At 40.2% G+C, this 17,609-nt stretch overlaps 1 protein-coding gene across 1 annotated transcript; it reads right to left on the bottom strand.

Annotated features, from left to right (window-relative positions):
• Positions 1 to 422: 422 nt before the first annotated feature.
• LOC311002360 (protein phosphatase 1 regulatory subunit 1B-like) lies at positions 423 to 11,255 on the bottom strand. The gene is made up of 5 exons (XM_083993712.1): positions 11,096 to 11,255; positions 4,637 to 4,720; positions 3,580 to 3,655; positions 1,882 to 1,995; positions 423 to 1,784 (listed from the first exon to the last, which is right to left on the bottom strand). The coding sequence occupies exons 1-5, from the start codon at positions 11,222 to 11,224 to the stop codon at positions 1,651 to 1,653; spliced, it is 537 nt and encodes a 178-aa protein (XP_083849838.1). The 5' UTR covers positions 11,225 to 11,255; the 3' UTR covers positions 423 to 1,650.
• Between the last annotated feature and the right edge of the window lie 6,354 nt (positions 11,256 to 17,609).

Here is a 17,609-nt window from a genome sequence, read left to right as displayed (position 1 = left end):
ACCACTAGGTGTCAGTAATTGACCATATTGATTGGCTTTGAAAACATCAAAGACCCCAAATCACATCTGCAGTATCACTCATACTTTGTTGACATTTGATTTAGCTTAGCACTGTCACTTTGGATTTTGGATAAAGATAAATACATGACCTAAAAAGTTTTTTTGAAAGGTTTTTTTTTGGGGGGGGGGGGACTTTTCTAATCTTGAGGGATATTCAATGTGAAAAAAATTAAACTGACATTTTATATTCTTGTTTATTCTCTGGCCTCTTTGAAACAACTGCAACCATTTTGAGGAACATATACTGCCATTAAAAAAAATGTTCACCAACTTTTCCAGTGGGCCTAAAAAAGTAACACACGAAAATTGCGCACCACGTTGTGTCTGAATTCGTCACACATCACCAACACCAGCAGGCCATTAAAACAGTTTTATTAGCAACCGACACAAAACATAATTTATATACAGGATCATGAATGAACCTTCATGTTCATCATGAATATAGTCGTTTCAAAATATAGTTTGACTTTCAGCTCCTACTGTACCTACCACGCTGTCTTTGTTAACCTGTAGGGATCATGCTTGCTAATCACCTTGTTACAAATATGAAACCAGTAAAACGGTGCTGCATTATCACAATTAGCCGGATTAGTTTGACATGATTTAATCTGGTCTGCCCTGCATGGCTGAGGCTGGAACTGTGCTCAAATCACCTGTAATCAGACTCAAACCTTAGAAGCAGCCGCGTATGACCCAGGTTAAGCTTTAATTAGGTCTGACTTTAAACCGTTTCACACTGTAATATATTGAGTATAAAACTGTACATCATTTTATTGTGTATCATATCTATACAGTATACGATGCTAATCCTGGATCTTACTCACAAGATCTGCCCACAACCTCATCACGTCCTTAAAACAACACTGCTTCTCTGCTGCTGCAACAACACTACACTGCCATAACACAACAGATAAAACAGAATTGCTAAACTGTATATTTGCACATATGGTAATTTGTGGTGCATATTAATTGTCCCCCCTGTATAATATGGAGGTTCTGTCCTAAACTGTGTGCACCTTGTGCTACTTCTGATTGTTCTTGCTGTGTGTGTGTTTTAGCACCAGCATGGTGCAATGACCTGTACAATATGTGCACTTAGCAGATAAATGTAATTCCGAATCTGACGCTTAACATGAGGACCATTTTATGGAAAACTTGGCATAATAGAGTAAGCATCAGAAGAACACATGTTGATGTATTGAATGCTATTGAAAAACACATGTATTTGCAAGAGGAAACACTGCACTTGTTCACAGTTCTCATGTTTCTTGTGCAGTGTCCTTGGCTGACTGGAATTTAGCTCTGGCTTCCTTGGCGATGACTTAATTTCCTTCACAAAGTCTCGGGTTAAATTTTTCCCTCATAACCTGCTCATTAACATTCTGGCCTTTCTCGATGCCCATCTCCTCTCCTCTCTCACACTCTCTCGTTCTTTTCCACATTCAACATTCTTGTCGCATGCATGCACACACTCACAGACCCCATGTAACACACACAGTCACGCATACACCCATGCATGCCCACACATGTGCTATGCAAGTCAGTTCCTTCTCACTAATGCTTTGTCTTCCTCAGAGCAATCTTCTTTTGTCATTCTCCCTTTCCACCCTCTCGTTCTTTGGCCTCCTCCTCGTCTCCGTGGTGATGGCTGAGATCAACGCTCACTGTTGAAATGTCTGACGGAGCGCACTGATCCCTGAGCGGTCTGCTTTTTCCTCTTAGATCTGACAAGAAAGATATTTCTGAATTGTAGCCGTCGATCTTCTGTATACGTGTATGTGGCACTAGTGTTATAAGACAGAGAAATCCAGCCCTACCCACCTGTAGCTAAGTCTGTCCGCTGGCTCTTTTTCTCACCTTCCTCCTCTTCCTCCGCAGATGAAGGGTCCTCTTTGTCCAGTGAGGCCAGGTGGGCCCGAGCCATCTTCTGGACAGCTGGAAATACAAACCGATTGAAAGAGAAGCTGAGTTTACACCTTTAATGGACGTGATGGTTGAATAAATGGAGGGAAATGGGAGGAGGAAATCAATAGCGCCTTCATTTATGTTTGTGTTATGTATTATGGGTTCCTACACATTTGAAATTTCCAAATTCCATACTTTTTCCAGACCCTAATTTCCAGCCTTCTCAGTAAAAAATTCAAATCATTTGTGATATTTGAGTAAATAGTTGTGCATTATATAAAAAAAATCATGCAATTAATCATTTGTTTTCATTATTCTGAATGTGTATGCCATTATGTAACCAAATAATTTCCAGGAGATTGTAGCTATAGGTAGCCTACAATAGCACATACAAAAATAATTAACCCAGATAACTTCAGATAAGACCAAACCCAGATAAGATATTAAGATAAATATATTTCCATACAATAATTTCCATTTTCCATACTTTTCCAGACAATGTATAAAATCAAATTCCATACTTCCCCATACTTTCCATACTTGTGGAGGAACCCTGTTATCATGATCAGTTATTTCCTCTGTCATTGACCTCCTATGTAGAACTTCTATCCACTTATATATACTGTATATACATATATAATATTTTCTTCAAAACCAAGTGTTGGTAGAGCCTCAAATAGACCAATTCTTCTTTGTTCAAAACATCAGTGGTTGTATGCAATGTTTGCTTTGAGTAACTACACACAACATTGATGTCTTGATCTGTAGGCTACATCACCACAAGTTCCTCTTGGTATATCATACAATAGCATTAGAAAATTCAAGGTTTTAATAAGCTGAAGTGACATGAATATAAATTACATGTCATAATTATCACTAATGAAATGATGGTAAAGCAACATGTACAGTATGGATCATCTGTCTGGTTTTGTGCCGCACCCAGTTGTATACACACGCATTAACTGTGTTTCACTAGATCAACTCACATGGTCACATGCTTTGAGTCGGCTCATTTTAGGCTGTGATCATATGTGTGGCTGATGATATTTGGTATCCTCTCTTATGAAATAAGAGAGTGCTGTTACATAAGAATATGCAGGTATTTCATCATAGTGTAAAATGCTATGTGTTGCTCAGATAAAATTTCAGTAAAACACCATACATATTATGGGAAACAACAATCATGATTGCAAAGGTCAAATCCATAATTCAAAAGAAACAGAATATAAAACATAATATATTATGTGCTCATAGGAAATAGTAATAATTTAGTGTGACTATGGGCATATCTGTTTGTGTGTGTGTGTGTGTGTGTGTGTGTGTGAGACTATGTTGCAGCTGTGTGCCCATCCCATAATCCAGGATGATCCAGAACAGACTCACAGCTGTCTCTGCTCCTAATCTCACACAACGCACACATTGACACACATGGAGACACACACACAAACACACACCTCTCACTGTGTTTTTTTTTGGATACGCACGTATTCCAAACAGATATAGACCACATGGAAAAGGCAGAATTAGCCCTCCCAAATTCTCCCTTTTTTGTGTCACTCACTGGTTACGTAAATTAATAATGGGAGACACCAACTCTGGAGACAGGGAACTTACCTTTGAGTGACGGAGGCTGGTAGGTAGACGCGTGAACCAGTTTGGCTTTCAAGGCTCCATTTTCCCCCAGAACCCACTGCAAAACATCCAGATCAGGGCTTACAGGTCATGGACATACAGTATGTACAGCATGATAATGTGCTATGTATATAGGTCAGGTATGTCAGTTGTGTTTCTCTAAATATTGTTCACAGTGTTATAGCCTCAGATAAAGTGGGGAAAATACAGTAAGTATTTGATCCCCTGCTGATTTTGTAAGTTTGAAATGGATCGTCTAAAATCCAGAAATAATATCATCATATAAAGGTTATAAATTAATTTACATTTGATCAAGTGAAATAAGGGCAAAAAATCTGCATCAGCAGGGGATCAAATACTTATTTTCCTCAATATACATCACGAAATACAGTAGATTGTTATTGGCATGTAGTAGGCAGGCAGAAAAGAGGACACATTCCTTGATGGGAGTCTGATATAAAAGTAAAGTAAACTCACTGCAGAAAAATGTGTTACTAACACTGAGACATGTTTTCAATATAAAGTAATGCTCCATCAGATCTGAATAGTTTCTTTCCTAAGGCCATACAATCCCTGAACCAGAAGCACTGATATTGCACTGTTATTTTTAGGCTATTTATATATTTTTATACATTTTAGTTACATAGTTATTTTTCCTGCTGGCCAGAATGGTTGTGTATATATATTTGTTTGCATTTGTTGACGCCGAGGCCACTGGCAATTTCGTTGTATTTTCTTTTACAATGACAATAAAGCTTCTATCTATCTATCTATCTATCTATCTATCTATCTATCTATCTATCTATCTATCTATGTGCCCCCACCTAATACACTACTGCTTCAAACGTGTATTTCCAGCATTTCCCAGAATTCTCTACTAAGACTACACAAAATCGCATCCCTTACTCAAAATACACCTGTCCTGTCCTTAGTATGTCCTGAGGTGCTGTGACTACTTTTACAGAGAGGATCTTTTATTCCTCTAAAAATCACAGGACTTTTAATTTGAAAACCACTGCACAGCAGCTGATTTATGTACCTGATGTGGGCCGCTGTCTTCGTCCGGTGAAGGTGGATCTGTCAGTCTGAAGAGCGTAGCTGGTGTCGGCCTCCGACGTCGAATCTTCACACAGACAAAAAGAGAAACAGAGAGAGAGCGTGACTCAGTTTGTGTGAAACCATGATCTGTGAGAATTTGCATAGTTAATGTGTGCGTGTTATATACAACACCCTTTCAGAAATAAATAGGCCTATCTGATCCCCAGATACAGATGAGCTGTGCAGTTCACAACTACAGTATCTTGTCACACTTGACACTGTGTTTACTGAGTTTTTTTCTACCACAACTATGCATTGCATTACATTATATAACGACATTCATGAGATTGTTGTCCAGATTGTGTGTGAATGAGGATTACATCTTGTCTATCGGATTACTTAAATTTCCTTTCTATTTTCCTGCATGTTTCCATCACTTGGCTGTAATTTAGAGAGGTTTTTCAATTCTGCAGCCCACTGTGTGATTTCACCATGTTCTAGTTAAACCCCCTTTAAGAATCTGAAATCGCACTGTGGAGTAATTGCTCCGTAGCCTTCAGTGATTGGCTGGCACTAAAATTAACATATAGCAGAGTTTAGATGACTTGTGTTATAAGTGTCATTTCAGCTCTCTGCATGTTGCTCGCGCTGTACTTTTCTTCTGCTGTTATAATGAGTAGGATTTGATGCCACCATTAAAAAAGCACTCTGAATCTGAATTCCTGCAGATTCATCATCTTCCTTTATTCTCTCTGAAGCAGAGTGAGTCACACAAAGCAGTGGTTATGCAACAGATGAAATGTGACTTCAGTGTCTCAGATAACTTTGTGTGCTATTTTTTCTTTAAACAGCTGCACAACACATCTTGCCCATAATATCATTCAAAATATTATAATGTATTCAGTTAGCATGGTGAATTCATGTGTCCAATTCCTCCTACAATGAGACTCAGGCCACACGATGTGCTGTGTATTCATTGCTTTTTTTTCATTTCAGACAGACATTCTGTACATTTTACTGCTCTTCTACTTTCTTTTCCCTCTCTCTGGCAACCATTTAATAGACTCAAATGTGTAAAATCAGCTCCAAGTCAACCATCGTGTTGATAATAAAATAATATACATAAGACACAGGTGAGGGACATTGTGTATGTAGGCTATTCTTAGTACTTTTCTTTAATACTAACTAGCTAAAAGGACTCATTCTACCATAAATTCAGATCAGAAAACAGTTTCTATGGTGTTTGAAGCCTCAGTCTGGAGTGTGAAGACACCCATCAGACATTAGGGTTTATTTAGAGATGCACACAATACATAGATATAGTTAGAGAGTCACACAAAAGCATTGAACAAACTGCAAAACCTGATTTTATGAAAGCATTTGTCCGAGAAAACACACTGGCATACTGTTTCTGAACTCACAGCAGCAATACGCAGCAGTGAAAATATTATAATCATCTGCACCTGTTTCTTTGGTTTTAAGTCCAGAGACTACACCAACCTTGGATTACGCCTGTGAAAACACAAACAGCCATAAAACACATTCTTCTGGCCGACGAAGGTGTTATGATACGTACAATACATTCATCACCCTCTCTATTTTGTAACATGTTATGTTAATAAGACTGTTGTTAGATACTTGTGGCCGCCAAGCAAAGCCATTCACACACAGCCGAGAGTGTAGGCATGAAATGTGTGGGCAGCTTTCGCTTTGGTGTAACTCTCACTGCTTTGGCCTCACACTGTGTGCTGGACTCATACATATTCACTCGCTTAGAATTAAGCAAGCACACTGCCATTGTTTCCTGCACTTGTGTGAAAGCCTTTTCAGACACGCTGACCTTTTCTAAGTGTTTCATCAACACCGCAGCCAGGAGGTCAAGCACCTGCACGGAACGTAGTATTATCATCATCAAGGCCTTGTTGTGCATGTCTGAAATACCTGTTAAATATCAGTGTGGTTGAACCGGACACTGATTTGATATCCTCTTGAATGGGCTTGTATGCCACCTACTCAACGGTAGAAATCAGTTCCTATTGAGGATTTGTTATTATCATTGTTAAAGGGATAGTTCACCCAAAATGTAAATTTCACTCATTATCTACTCACCCTCATGTCGACTAAGAGCTGTGAGAATTTTCAGAGTCCTCCATGCCTTCTCTGAGTTACGGGGGGGTCCGTGCAGCAGTATTTGTCCATATAATGGTTGTCAATGGATACCAACTTTCTTCGTCCAAAAAGACACACCAAAAAACATCCAAATACCTCCATACTGCTCGTCTGTAATGTCCCTCTTGTATTGAAGCCCCGACATGAGAAATTGTTCCACCTGCCAGTGCAAATCACGCGAGATTTGCAATGACACAGGAAGAGCAGTGAACTGAGACACTGGGAGCTTCCGCTACAAACAAGCTTAAAATATAGACTTATTTAATTTTTTTCGTAACAATTTCTCATGTTCGGGCTTCAATACAAGAGGGACATTACAGACGAGCAGTATGGAGGTATTTGGATGTTTTTTGGTGTGTCTTTTTGGACGAAGAAAGTTGGTATCCATTTACAACCATTATATGGACAAATACTGCTGCGCGGACCCCCCCGTAACTCAGAGAAGGAACGGAGGACTCTGAAAATTCTCACAGCCCTTAGTTAACATGAGGGTGAGTAGATAATGAGTGAAATGTGAATTTTGGGTGAACTATCCCTTTAAACAGATGCATTTTACTGGGCCAGTAAAGATTTAATTGATCCAGTTTTTCTTGGAGTAAGAGCAAACAAAAGATTGAATGAGACATGCCTTCGAGACTAATTTGGCAATGAACACAAAATATTTTAAGCTATTTTTTACAAGTTAAGGGATGACAGAAACATTTTGGGTGATTCTCTATTCTCTAATTGCGAACGCTCCACAAAAACGTGTGAACATAGCCAAAGAGGTCATATCAAATTTGGTGCAAACCCATCATAGAACAACATGCCAGCGAGAGTGAGGACATCTGGACCAGACTCTCTAAGCCAACTGTATGTGTTTATAAATGTTTCTGCTCTGATTTCCTGAAGTGTTTTTTTATTTCCTGTTTGAGACCTATCCAGCTAAATTAGAAATACAGCGAATTCAGCCATGCTGTAGTAGTAGTAGCACCGGATCTAAGCATCATCCTCACACACTGAATCATTAATCCCCACCCCCTCCACACACATCTCATTTTTGGTATGGAGGATGACCTTCATGGTTACCTAACGTTGACCTTCAATGCATCAACTGGGGGGTTTATAATGCACAATTACATCACAGTGTGGGTACAGTGCCCTTAGGAGACCTTGATACAGAAATAACCTGTCCATTTTACAATCAAGACCCCCCTCCAGTGATGCTGTGCTCATGCAATGCTTTCAATTTATCCTGGGAATAATCCTGTGTCAAGCTTGATTTGACAACGACACATTCAATAAAAGATAAATCAAACCCACCACTGCCATTTGACCTTTTGTTTTCCATTGCCCGATCTGAACCTTTATTCAACCCAACGACTCAAATGGAAACACAATCCTGCGGCGGCAGAAGAGGCCTGAGCTCTAGACACACACATATACGATACTTTACTACATTATTCAGAGGCAATCATCTGTCTCCCTCGCAAACCACCAAGACTTTGGACCTGGTCGCTGTGTCCAGTTTTCCTGCCTGAGCACATGAGAGCAAGTTGACTTTGTTGAATAAGATCCTCCTGGAGTTTAGAGCTCTTGGCTGCGCTGTGGCGAAAATGTGTTCTTGGCATGAGCTGTCTCTGCCCTTGATTCAGGCCTCAGTCCTCCACAGCTAATCTCTTTGGTTTTAATCACTCATCTCCTTGGCTAATGATGTTTTCTCTCCCTTTCCTTTTCTTACTCATCTTCTCTGAGATATCTTTCTTTTATACTCTTCCCTATTGTCCGTCTCGGCTCAGCTCCTTTTTATTCTTTCCTATACCCACTCTTTCTTCTTATCTCTCTACCTGTTTTTCTTTTTCCGTGCTTGCGCTTGCCATTTGAATGCTAATGTTATGGCTATGTCGTGGAAATGTTGTACACAAGCACTTGGCTGCATGGCCACACCGTACATTAGCCCTTATAGACAGCATAGACTCTGCTGGTCCCAACTTAGTCACTATGAGTGGACAGCATCGTCAGCCTTTTTTACAAGGGTAACACAAGGACAAGGAGATCCTCCTGGGCAAATCTCTCAGAGCTGTGCGTATGAGAGGGTTTTAATTTTGACGACCAACTTGGTGCTTGATGAACAGCAGCTTTGCAGAGTCTTGCGCAGTCACGCTTGGGTAAATAATTCATCAAATCTGCATGAATCTAAGCACTGGTACATTGCAAGTGAGGTGGTAAAGTGAACCCCTTCCCAGAGGCAACTGCGTTTGTTTTGTTTTTTTTAGTCTAAGAGGGGTGCTAGCTGGTTCAGACATGTCTCGAGTGCAGCTGAGTTTCACCCCAGATGACACGGCCATTAGGCGATTTTTCTAATCACCATGGTGCCGCTTGCACTGCTGGGAAACAGTGGTCAGCTAGAAAGTAAGAAGGGAGGAGAAAGATTCTCATGCAGGCAGCTGGGAAAATGGATTATAAAAATGATTTTGCAGCTGAATGACTTTATCCCCCTCAGCTGGAATTCAAGCATCTTCAACTTTGCAGAATTTCTTATTTCCTGTACATTGCAACAACCGAAGTTAGGGGTCAGCTGGCGGCTATAAGACGACACATCTTATTATGACGTGTGACCCTTGTAACCTTTCGCGTGTATTACCAGGAAATACTGCTGCTCTTACTCTCATTAGATCCACAGTGGGAGATTTGAAGTAATCTCAGTCAGTCCTATAAGCCGGCAAATTGCCAGAGCATCTTATAGGAAAACTGACTTGTTTCCATGTGAAGCCGCCAATGAGCATTGAACAAAGTGGGATTCATGTGGGAGAACAGAGGGATATCTACAGTAATGAGCAGCACTAGTGGTGTGAACCTTTCCTGGATCATCTGAGTATAATTATCATAAAAAGTTGTTGTTTTAACTTAAACAGGGTTCAGAGGAGTTTCTGATGGAATATGTTTAGATTTTCAAGACCTGTGGGGGCTGCTTAGAAAAGCAAATGAAGGACTAGAAAGGGTAAAGAAAGTAGTCCAAAGCCCAAGAGACTCCAAGTTGGGTTGTAAACAACAGATGTGTGAGAAATATTCGAGTGCCTAGACATTACAGATTTATTAGTTTATTTTTGCATTCCAGTCTGAAGCAAGCTTTCCAGACAGATGCCCAATGAAATCTTCCAAATCCTCTGCTGGGGAAGAATCAAGATTTCTGTCATTGCACTTGGGCGCCAATGCGATTTCCCCCAGGGGAGCAGACTGCCATTAAAAAACTAGTGTCTCTTCCTCTTAAAAGGAAGGGAAAAAGAAAAAAGCCATTGAATCACTTTACTTAGATGTTATCTGCTGGGAGGGGTGGGGGGTCCAGAGGGTATCTCAGTCTTAGATGACCTTTATGGGCTGTTGCCAGATGTAATAGCTGTGCTCCCATATACTGCACAGGCCAACATTATTCCTGTTCACACTGCACTATTTCACCAACATAGTTTCTGTCTGACCATGTCAGCACGTTCACCTGCGTTTTGCTTTGGCATGACTCAGCATAAGCCAGAGAAATCAGACTTGTGCATTGTGTTGTTTTACATAATGCGACCCCCCCCACCACTCCTATGTACTTCTAATATATGACTAACATGACATCCAGACCCCTGACATTTTTCCCTCACAGATGTGGGAAGGGCATTATTACTCAGGGACATAATCTCATTTTTAATACTACTAACAGAGTGCTTTATCCCTCACTTCCTCATCTTCCTCCTCCTCCTCCAATCCGTTTGAAGGACAGAGATGCCTCATCACTTTTTAAGGGCTCCAAAAAACTGAGGCTGCACAGCTCAGCTTAATCCCAGTGCTGCCCCGTACCCTGCTCCCTGCTGCTGCTGCTGCTGCTGCTGCTGCCCACTGAGTCCTAATACGCAACATCAAAATACAGACTTCTGCAAAGTCGTGCTGCTAGACTGGTTATGTAACTGTCTGTCAACCTCAGTGGTAAGCAATAAGGCCTGACGCTTCAGATGCCACAGAAGAGGGCAACACTCACAGTTACAAGTCGTGATTGAACTTTTCTGGCAAGTGTGTGTCACACTCCACACTTTTACACACACTGCCAGGAGGGAGCAGCAGCAGCTACTAACAGTCTAGATAGAAGAAAGGGGGCACTCTGCATTTGAATGGTAACCTATAAAAGTCGTGTTGTGTTATGTTTAGATGAGTTTAGGCTGCAATTAAAAGAAAAAAAACTGCTGATCCTCGCAGGTTTTGACCTCATTCCTCCACACCTCCCCCCACCATCCTCCTCCTAATGTAGGTTACACACATTAGCCTACGCTCTCACCATCTCCACCTGTCGCGGGTCCAGCTGGGTGGGCACGGAGGAAGGCACGGAGAACTGGATCTTCCTCCTGGCGTCCTTGTCTTCCTCTCGCTCCATCACCTCCGTGTCTGCGGGGAGCAGCGGGTCCATGGCATCCAGCCTGGCACCGCCACAGCCGAGCGCACAGATGTCCACGCAAAAAAAAAAAAAAAGAAAAAGAAAAAGAAAAGAAAAAAGAAAAAAAAAAGTCACTTGCGATTTAACTGCCTCTGTAATCGACGCGACTCCTCTAACGCCACAAACTGCAAAAGAAAAAAGAAGGAGAAAAAGAAAAACTGTGAGTGTGTTTTTAAAATCTATTAAGTGTAAATGACTCACAGCATTCTTCTGTCCCAGCAGATCTAGTTGGACTCCTGGGTTGCATTTGTCAGCTTTGCCTGTGTCCTCCTCTCTCACGCCTCTTTCTCCCTCCCTCTCCCCATCTCCCTATCTCTCTCACTCTCTCCCTCCCTCTCCCTCTTTTCTCACATACACACACACACACACAACACATCGTACACACTCACATCATTTAGCGCGTCTCTCGCTCCCACCGTGACTGTACAGTGTCGGAACCGCGTCGACCGCAGTTCAAAAGTGGCCCAGAAAGCAATTCCTCTTGAGATATGGGCTTAAAATAAGGCGCTTCTTAAAAAACTGCCGTGATGCCTTCAATGTCACACGAGTTCAAGACGAACTCTTTTAGAGCTCAAGATATTCATAATAACATTTTACTGGGAGTAAAGTTGAAAAAGTGGTGAGTAAAGATATGAAATGATAGGCCTACTGAAGAAGAAAAATAATCAATAAAACATTACCTCAATTACAGACTGACTGGGCCAAGCAAGTGTTATTCTTAAAAAAATATAGCCTATCCAGACACATCATGTTGGCTGTTTGTGATCTTGGCACAAATGAACTGCATTTGCAGATTGTAGCTATTTCATGTAGCTCCAGTATTTGAGGATTAGGAAATAGCAGATCCATTTTCATTTCTGTCAATCACTTTGCAATTGCAAGGTATTGCACATGCACTCTGTGGTCAATTGTGCTCTCATATTGTCATGAGGGGCTGTTGTATATAGCCCTACAGGCAATCAATGGGACCACTCACTCCTCCGGTTGATTTTACAACATCTAGATTCACTTTCATCATCAAATAAACCTGAAGTCCATCAGAATAATGTTAATGTGTATATTTGTTTTAATACAGAGTCAAATATTGAACTGCTCCATCCCCAGTGGCTCCCAAGGCTATCTGATATTACTATAGTATAAGAGGTAGTCAGTTGGGAAATTCATCGCCATGGAAACAGTTTCTCTTCAGTGAGTTGAGTGTTGGCAGTGCAGCGAGTGCTGTCTCTCTGTGTTTGTGTTGGTGTGTGCTGCTCTAGAGTAAGTTTGAGTAGAGTAGAGAAGAGAGGCAGTTTGAGTACGAGGGTGCAAATCATATGCAAATGTATAACCAAAACATACAGGAAGAGAGAGATAAAGAGAACTTCAATTCACTTTACAGTTGGATCACAATAATGCATTGAACTGACAGTAGCATACAGACTCTTCCATATGAAACTTCAGTAAACTTTACGCACATTGGTAAGGTAAGGTAAGAAGTTATGTTAAGATGAGGTAAGTTAAGGTAAGGTAAGGTAAGGTAAGGTAAGGTAAGATAAGATAAGATATGGTAAGGTAAGGTAAGGTTAGGTAAGGTAAGATGGGGTAAGGTAAGGTAAGGTAAGGTAAGGTAAGGTAAGGTAAGGTAAGGTAAGGTAAGATAAGGTAAGTTAAGATAAGGTAAGGTAAGGTTAGGTAAGGTAAGGTAAGATGGGGTAAGGTAAGGTAAGATGGGGTAAGGTAAGGTAAAGATAAGGTAAGGTAAGGTAAGTTAAGATAAGGTAAGGTAAGGTTAGGTAAGGTAAGGTAAGATGGGGTAAGGTAAGGTAAAGATAAGGTAAGGTAAGGTAAAGATAAGGTAAGGTAAGGTAAGGTAAGATAAGATAAGGTAAGGTAAGGTAAGATGGGGTAAGGTACGGTTAAGTAAGGTTAGGTAAGACAAGTTAAGGTAAGATAAGATAAGGTAAGGTTAGGTAAGACAAGGTAAGGTAAGATGGGATAAGATAAGGTAAGATGGGGTAAGGTAAGGGGTAAGTTAAGATAAGGTAGGGTAAGGTAAGACAAGGTAAGGTAGGTCAGATGATAAGTTGTATGGTATGGTAGTGAATGATAAGGTAAATTATAGGATTAGGCAAAATAAGACATGGGAAAGTTTAGAATGGAAATTCAAGTTATGCTAAGGTGGGTATACCTTAGGAAACGTAATGCAACATATAGTAACACAAAAAACTCTGCGAAACATGTCTAGAATCACATGTTGAATGAGAAACAGAGTGATAATAATGGGGATTTTTAATTGAACCAGGTATTATGATAGGACACAATAGTTCTCCAAATGAAACAGGTCTAAAAACAAGGATAAAACCATCAGTGGTTTCAGTAATAACTCATCAGGTAGGCTACTTAAACCCTCTTGTGGATGAAGATGAAACAGATCAATTCTTTGAAGGTCATTGAATTCAGGTTGTGCTTTGGGTCATTTTAGCACAGATTTCCTGAATATGTCAGCTGTCTGCGAGGTGTGGGAGCTTATAGACTTTGCTGCAAGTCCAGTCCTATCAAATTACACTCTCTGTTATTATCTAATAAAACAGAAACTTAAGTTTGCTCTTAACTCCATTAAAGGTGGGCCTTCTTGAGAAGTACATCCTGTGTTGTAGCCTAGAACAAAGATTTTTGAAATGGACCCACCATGTGAGTGACCTATATTTATATGGATACCAAGATATTTATCAGTTGATTTATGGATGCATTAGGTATGAGTCTTGGACTGTGAGTGGTACAATAATGCATCTTGGCTCCTGTGTGGTGAGCTGGAAATGGCAGCATCACCTGAGAGTTTAGAGATAATGAAAGGATTTGCATACATCTGCTTCTATTTACTGTGTGTAATAAATGAGATTGAAGAGTATTAAAAGCTGTGCAAAGAAAAATAAAGAGTCAACATGGTGGGAGACAAGGAGGAGAGGTGACATAAGGACGTACAGAGAACATAAAATACCAGGCAACAAGTCTGAAAAGGAGGAGAGAAGCAAGTTTCACACATTCTTACCGGACTAACTGTTCATTTTTCTTGCGGCTTAGTATATGCTTCTTCTCAGCTTTCACACAGCTTGGTGTGGAGATGTAGCAGATCATCCTGCGACCAGGGGCTCCCACGTTTTGATCCCAGTTCCTGCGAGCCCACCAGTCCGCCCTGTGCTGAAGTGAACTTGAGAAAGACTCTGGATCTCTGCCAGCTCCAGGGAGAATCGCTGCTGACAGCAAACTCAGACCTGCTGGGAGAGGTCTTCAGAGGAAAAAAGTTAAAACTTCCACCTTGGATATTTAAACACAGGCCATCTGTGGCTCAGTTCACTTTCACTTCAACTGTTGACCTTGAAAAATGAACATATGGGCTTGTTGTGAGCATTTGCAACACCGCGTCGAGGTGTGATATACTGTAGGACTCCTAATGTTGAAAACAGGATGTATTTTCAATGAAAGGGAGAGAAGGTTTATGTAAATGAAAATACACAACATCCCTGTTGATACAATCAATCACTCAGATGGCATCCAGCAGCACAGACCTGCTGAGAAATAATCTATAGGATTATAGTATTACAACCACCATTCATCCAAAAAATGAATGTATTTTAAGCATTAGCATAACTATCAATCATGCAGTCTGCACAGTGTCTTTGTTCATACCACCACAAGGTGGGGCCAGTGCACCTACAACATTCCCTTATGACTACATGCTGCATTTAATAGTAACAGACATCTACTGTATATGATCAATGCAAAATATTCTGGGAAGGGTTAATATGTAATCATCTCATGATTTATTTTTGTTTTGAAAAAAAATTCAAATAACAACTCATCTGTCAGATAAACAATCAAAAAAAGAAGTGGCATACAGAACAGTAAAAGTTAAACATGCAGGAATAAAAAAGAAGATGCACCTGTCAAAAGGTCGAACTATTCTGCCTTACAAAGGCAAAGTGCAGTATCTGTAAAAATGCCAAACTGAGAAAAACCGATTTTTGTGTTTTTTATTGTCAGGTTTAAGCATCAAATTATGAATAACTACCAAGTCTATAATTGATTATATAAAGGTGGACTGAATTAAATGTATTTTTTAGTTTGTCTTTCTGACCAATTTTGACCGTTTTATGGCAGATACTGCACTTTTGCCTTGGTTTTGGTGCAGATACTGCACTTTGGCTTGGTATTAGCTACAGATACGGCACTTTGCCTTGGTTTTACTCCAATGGAATTATAGAGTAAATTATAGAAGTAGGGCGTACAGTACTCTTTGCAGATACTGCACTTTGCCTTGGTTTCCCAGTGCTTTTTTTTTGATGGACAGCAAAATAAAAAGCCCAATAACTCTGGAAATTTTAGCAGTATCAATATCAAATTCTACCAGATTGAAGAGAATATGCCACACTTTTGATTGGTTAAAAAAAATTTGAAAAAATGCAGATACTGCACTTTGCCTTTGCAGGGCAGTATTCATATGACAACAATCAAGATTCGCTGTGTATGTGGAAGATGGACATATTTTGGTTGTCATATTCTATTGACTCTAGAGAATGGGTATACTACAAAAATCCTTACTCCACATCCTGTAAAAGGATTTAAGGAACTACTGTAATTTGTATTTCTCAGTCTTGCACCAGCCTGTTATAACCAGTAGATGTCGCCCACATGTCGCCTGAGAAATCACATGAAATGAGAATTGGCTGCTCCTGGGAACCTAATCACACAGTTGAGTGATAATGTGCAGAGAATTGCTTTTATATATAAAAAAAAAAATCCAAGCCTTAAACATAATGAGATCAAGTTTAGGTTTGATGGTTGTTTTTAAACCTCAAACCTCCTTTTGACCTTTCTCACTTCAATCAAAAAAAAACTAAACACCAACTCATATGAAACAATACCACAAACCAGATTTCCCTGGATTTGAAAGCAGTCGCTCTTGGGTTGCTACTAAATTTTAACTAAGCTGAGGAAGGAACTGCATAGTGATTTGTTGCATAAAACATAAATCATAATGAAAACCTTAAAATTAGAGGGCAAATTAATCATCATCATCATTATTTTATTGGACAACATCTTCACTTCTTTGTTTTTCATACATGGATTTAACATGCATAATTGCAGGAAATGCATTTGCATCTTCATTGTTGTTACACTTTGGAAATGTACATGACCTCTGGAGATGAATGGTTATCAATGCATCACCTATAATCTGAAATCTGTGGTCAAAATGTCACATTCAGATTAAAGTCTGATTCACAGTGGTCAAAAAGATTATGTTGACTCATTTTGCCCACTCTCTTCTACATCCCTGTCTCTGGGACACCATGTTGGGCTATGACCTTGGCTTTAGGTCTTCGTGTGAGGATGGGAGAGAGGAAATGTTGCCATTCTCTTCCCATTCAAGCATTTTTTTTTTTTTTTGGTTGTTTCACTGAAAACAGAGAAAACTGCGCAGGGACAGTCTGTGTCCAACAAACTGTAGCCCGGTGGTAATGACAAGCACTGCTCCCTCTTCCCCTCTGTCTCTTTCACTCTTATTCCTCCCTCTCTTTCTCTCTCTCACTCTTTCTTGTCTTGCCCCATCTTCTGGCCCCTCTCTGCAATCTGTGCCTCTGCCACCTTTGGCATCAGCCCGCCCACAGGCACCTGTGCCAAGCCTGGCAACCCAAACCAAGACGCTCTGCTTAGCTCAGTTCAAATGACTCGTTTAGGCAATTGCACCCTGACTCTGATCTTTATGGCGGGTCCTCTATTTATCCCAGGCCTTTTTGTGGACCCATGCAGCAGCGTTAACTGTCTATATTTCTTGCTGTTGTAAACTTGGCCTTTCCTTATGATATTTCTATAGGGATTTACAGTTATTTAGCTGATCCCTTTAGCCTATTTATCACTAAAACATTTAATTAATTTTCCCATAGGGCTTATCTGGATTATTTGTAGCTTTATGCATCCGTTTTTTTCTTATCCAACAAAATCATTAGCCTATAAATAATCCTATAACAATCCAGTTGGAGGATTTTCGTTTCTGCTGTAGCCTAAAATTTGAATGATATCACTGTAAATGTATTATTACGGGATTACTATAATTATTTCCCATAAAGGGATTGTTTTCCTAAACCTTCTATATGAGATTAACCCCGTTTTTTTTCCCAAAGATGGAGGCTAACAGAAGCGGTTTGAATCCAGTGCGGTTTTTTTTTTTTTTGTGCCATTCACTCCTTATTCCATTTTCTCTTTCAGCTCAGTGACAGATGGCGAGTCCCTCTCCCCCAGGGGAAGCCAGTCTCTGTGAATGCGGCCGCATGTCAATCACCGGCTCTCATGTGATGGCTCTTGCCAATGACGTGCCAGCCAT

The sequence above is a fragment of the Trachurus trachurus genome, assembly GCF_905171665.1.
Source record: "Trachurus trachurus genome assembly, chromosome: 19".
NCBI lineage: Eukaryota > Metazoa > Chordata > Actinopteri > Carangiformes > Carangidae > Trachurus > Trachurus trachurus.
Note: the sequence above shows the minus strand (reverse complement) of the source record. Positions and strands in the feature narration are given on the sequence as shown.

What these genes read in the sequence shown, in the direction of transcription:
- LOC311002360 (XM_083993712.1), bottom strand. Translation starts at nt 11,224, where the DNA reads ATGGACCCGCTGCTCCCCGCAGACACGGAGGTGATGGAGCGAGAGGAA. An exon ending in ACCCGCGACAGGTGGAGATG is followed by an intron (nt 4,721 to 11,095) that starts GTGAGAGCGTAG and finishes GTCTGTGTGAAG; the next exon opens with ATTCGACGTCGGAGGCCGAC. An exon ending in GCGGACAGACTTAGCTACAG is followed by an intron (nt 1,785 to 1,881) that starts GTGGGTAGGGCT and finishes CTTTCTTGTCAG; the next exon opens with ATCTAAGAGGAAAAAGCAGA.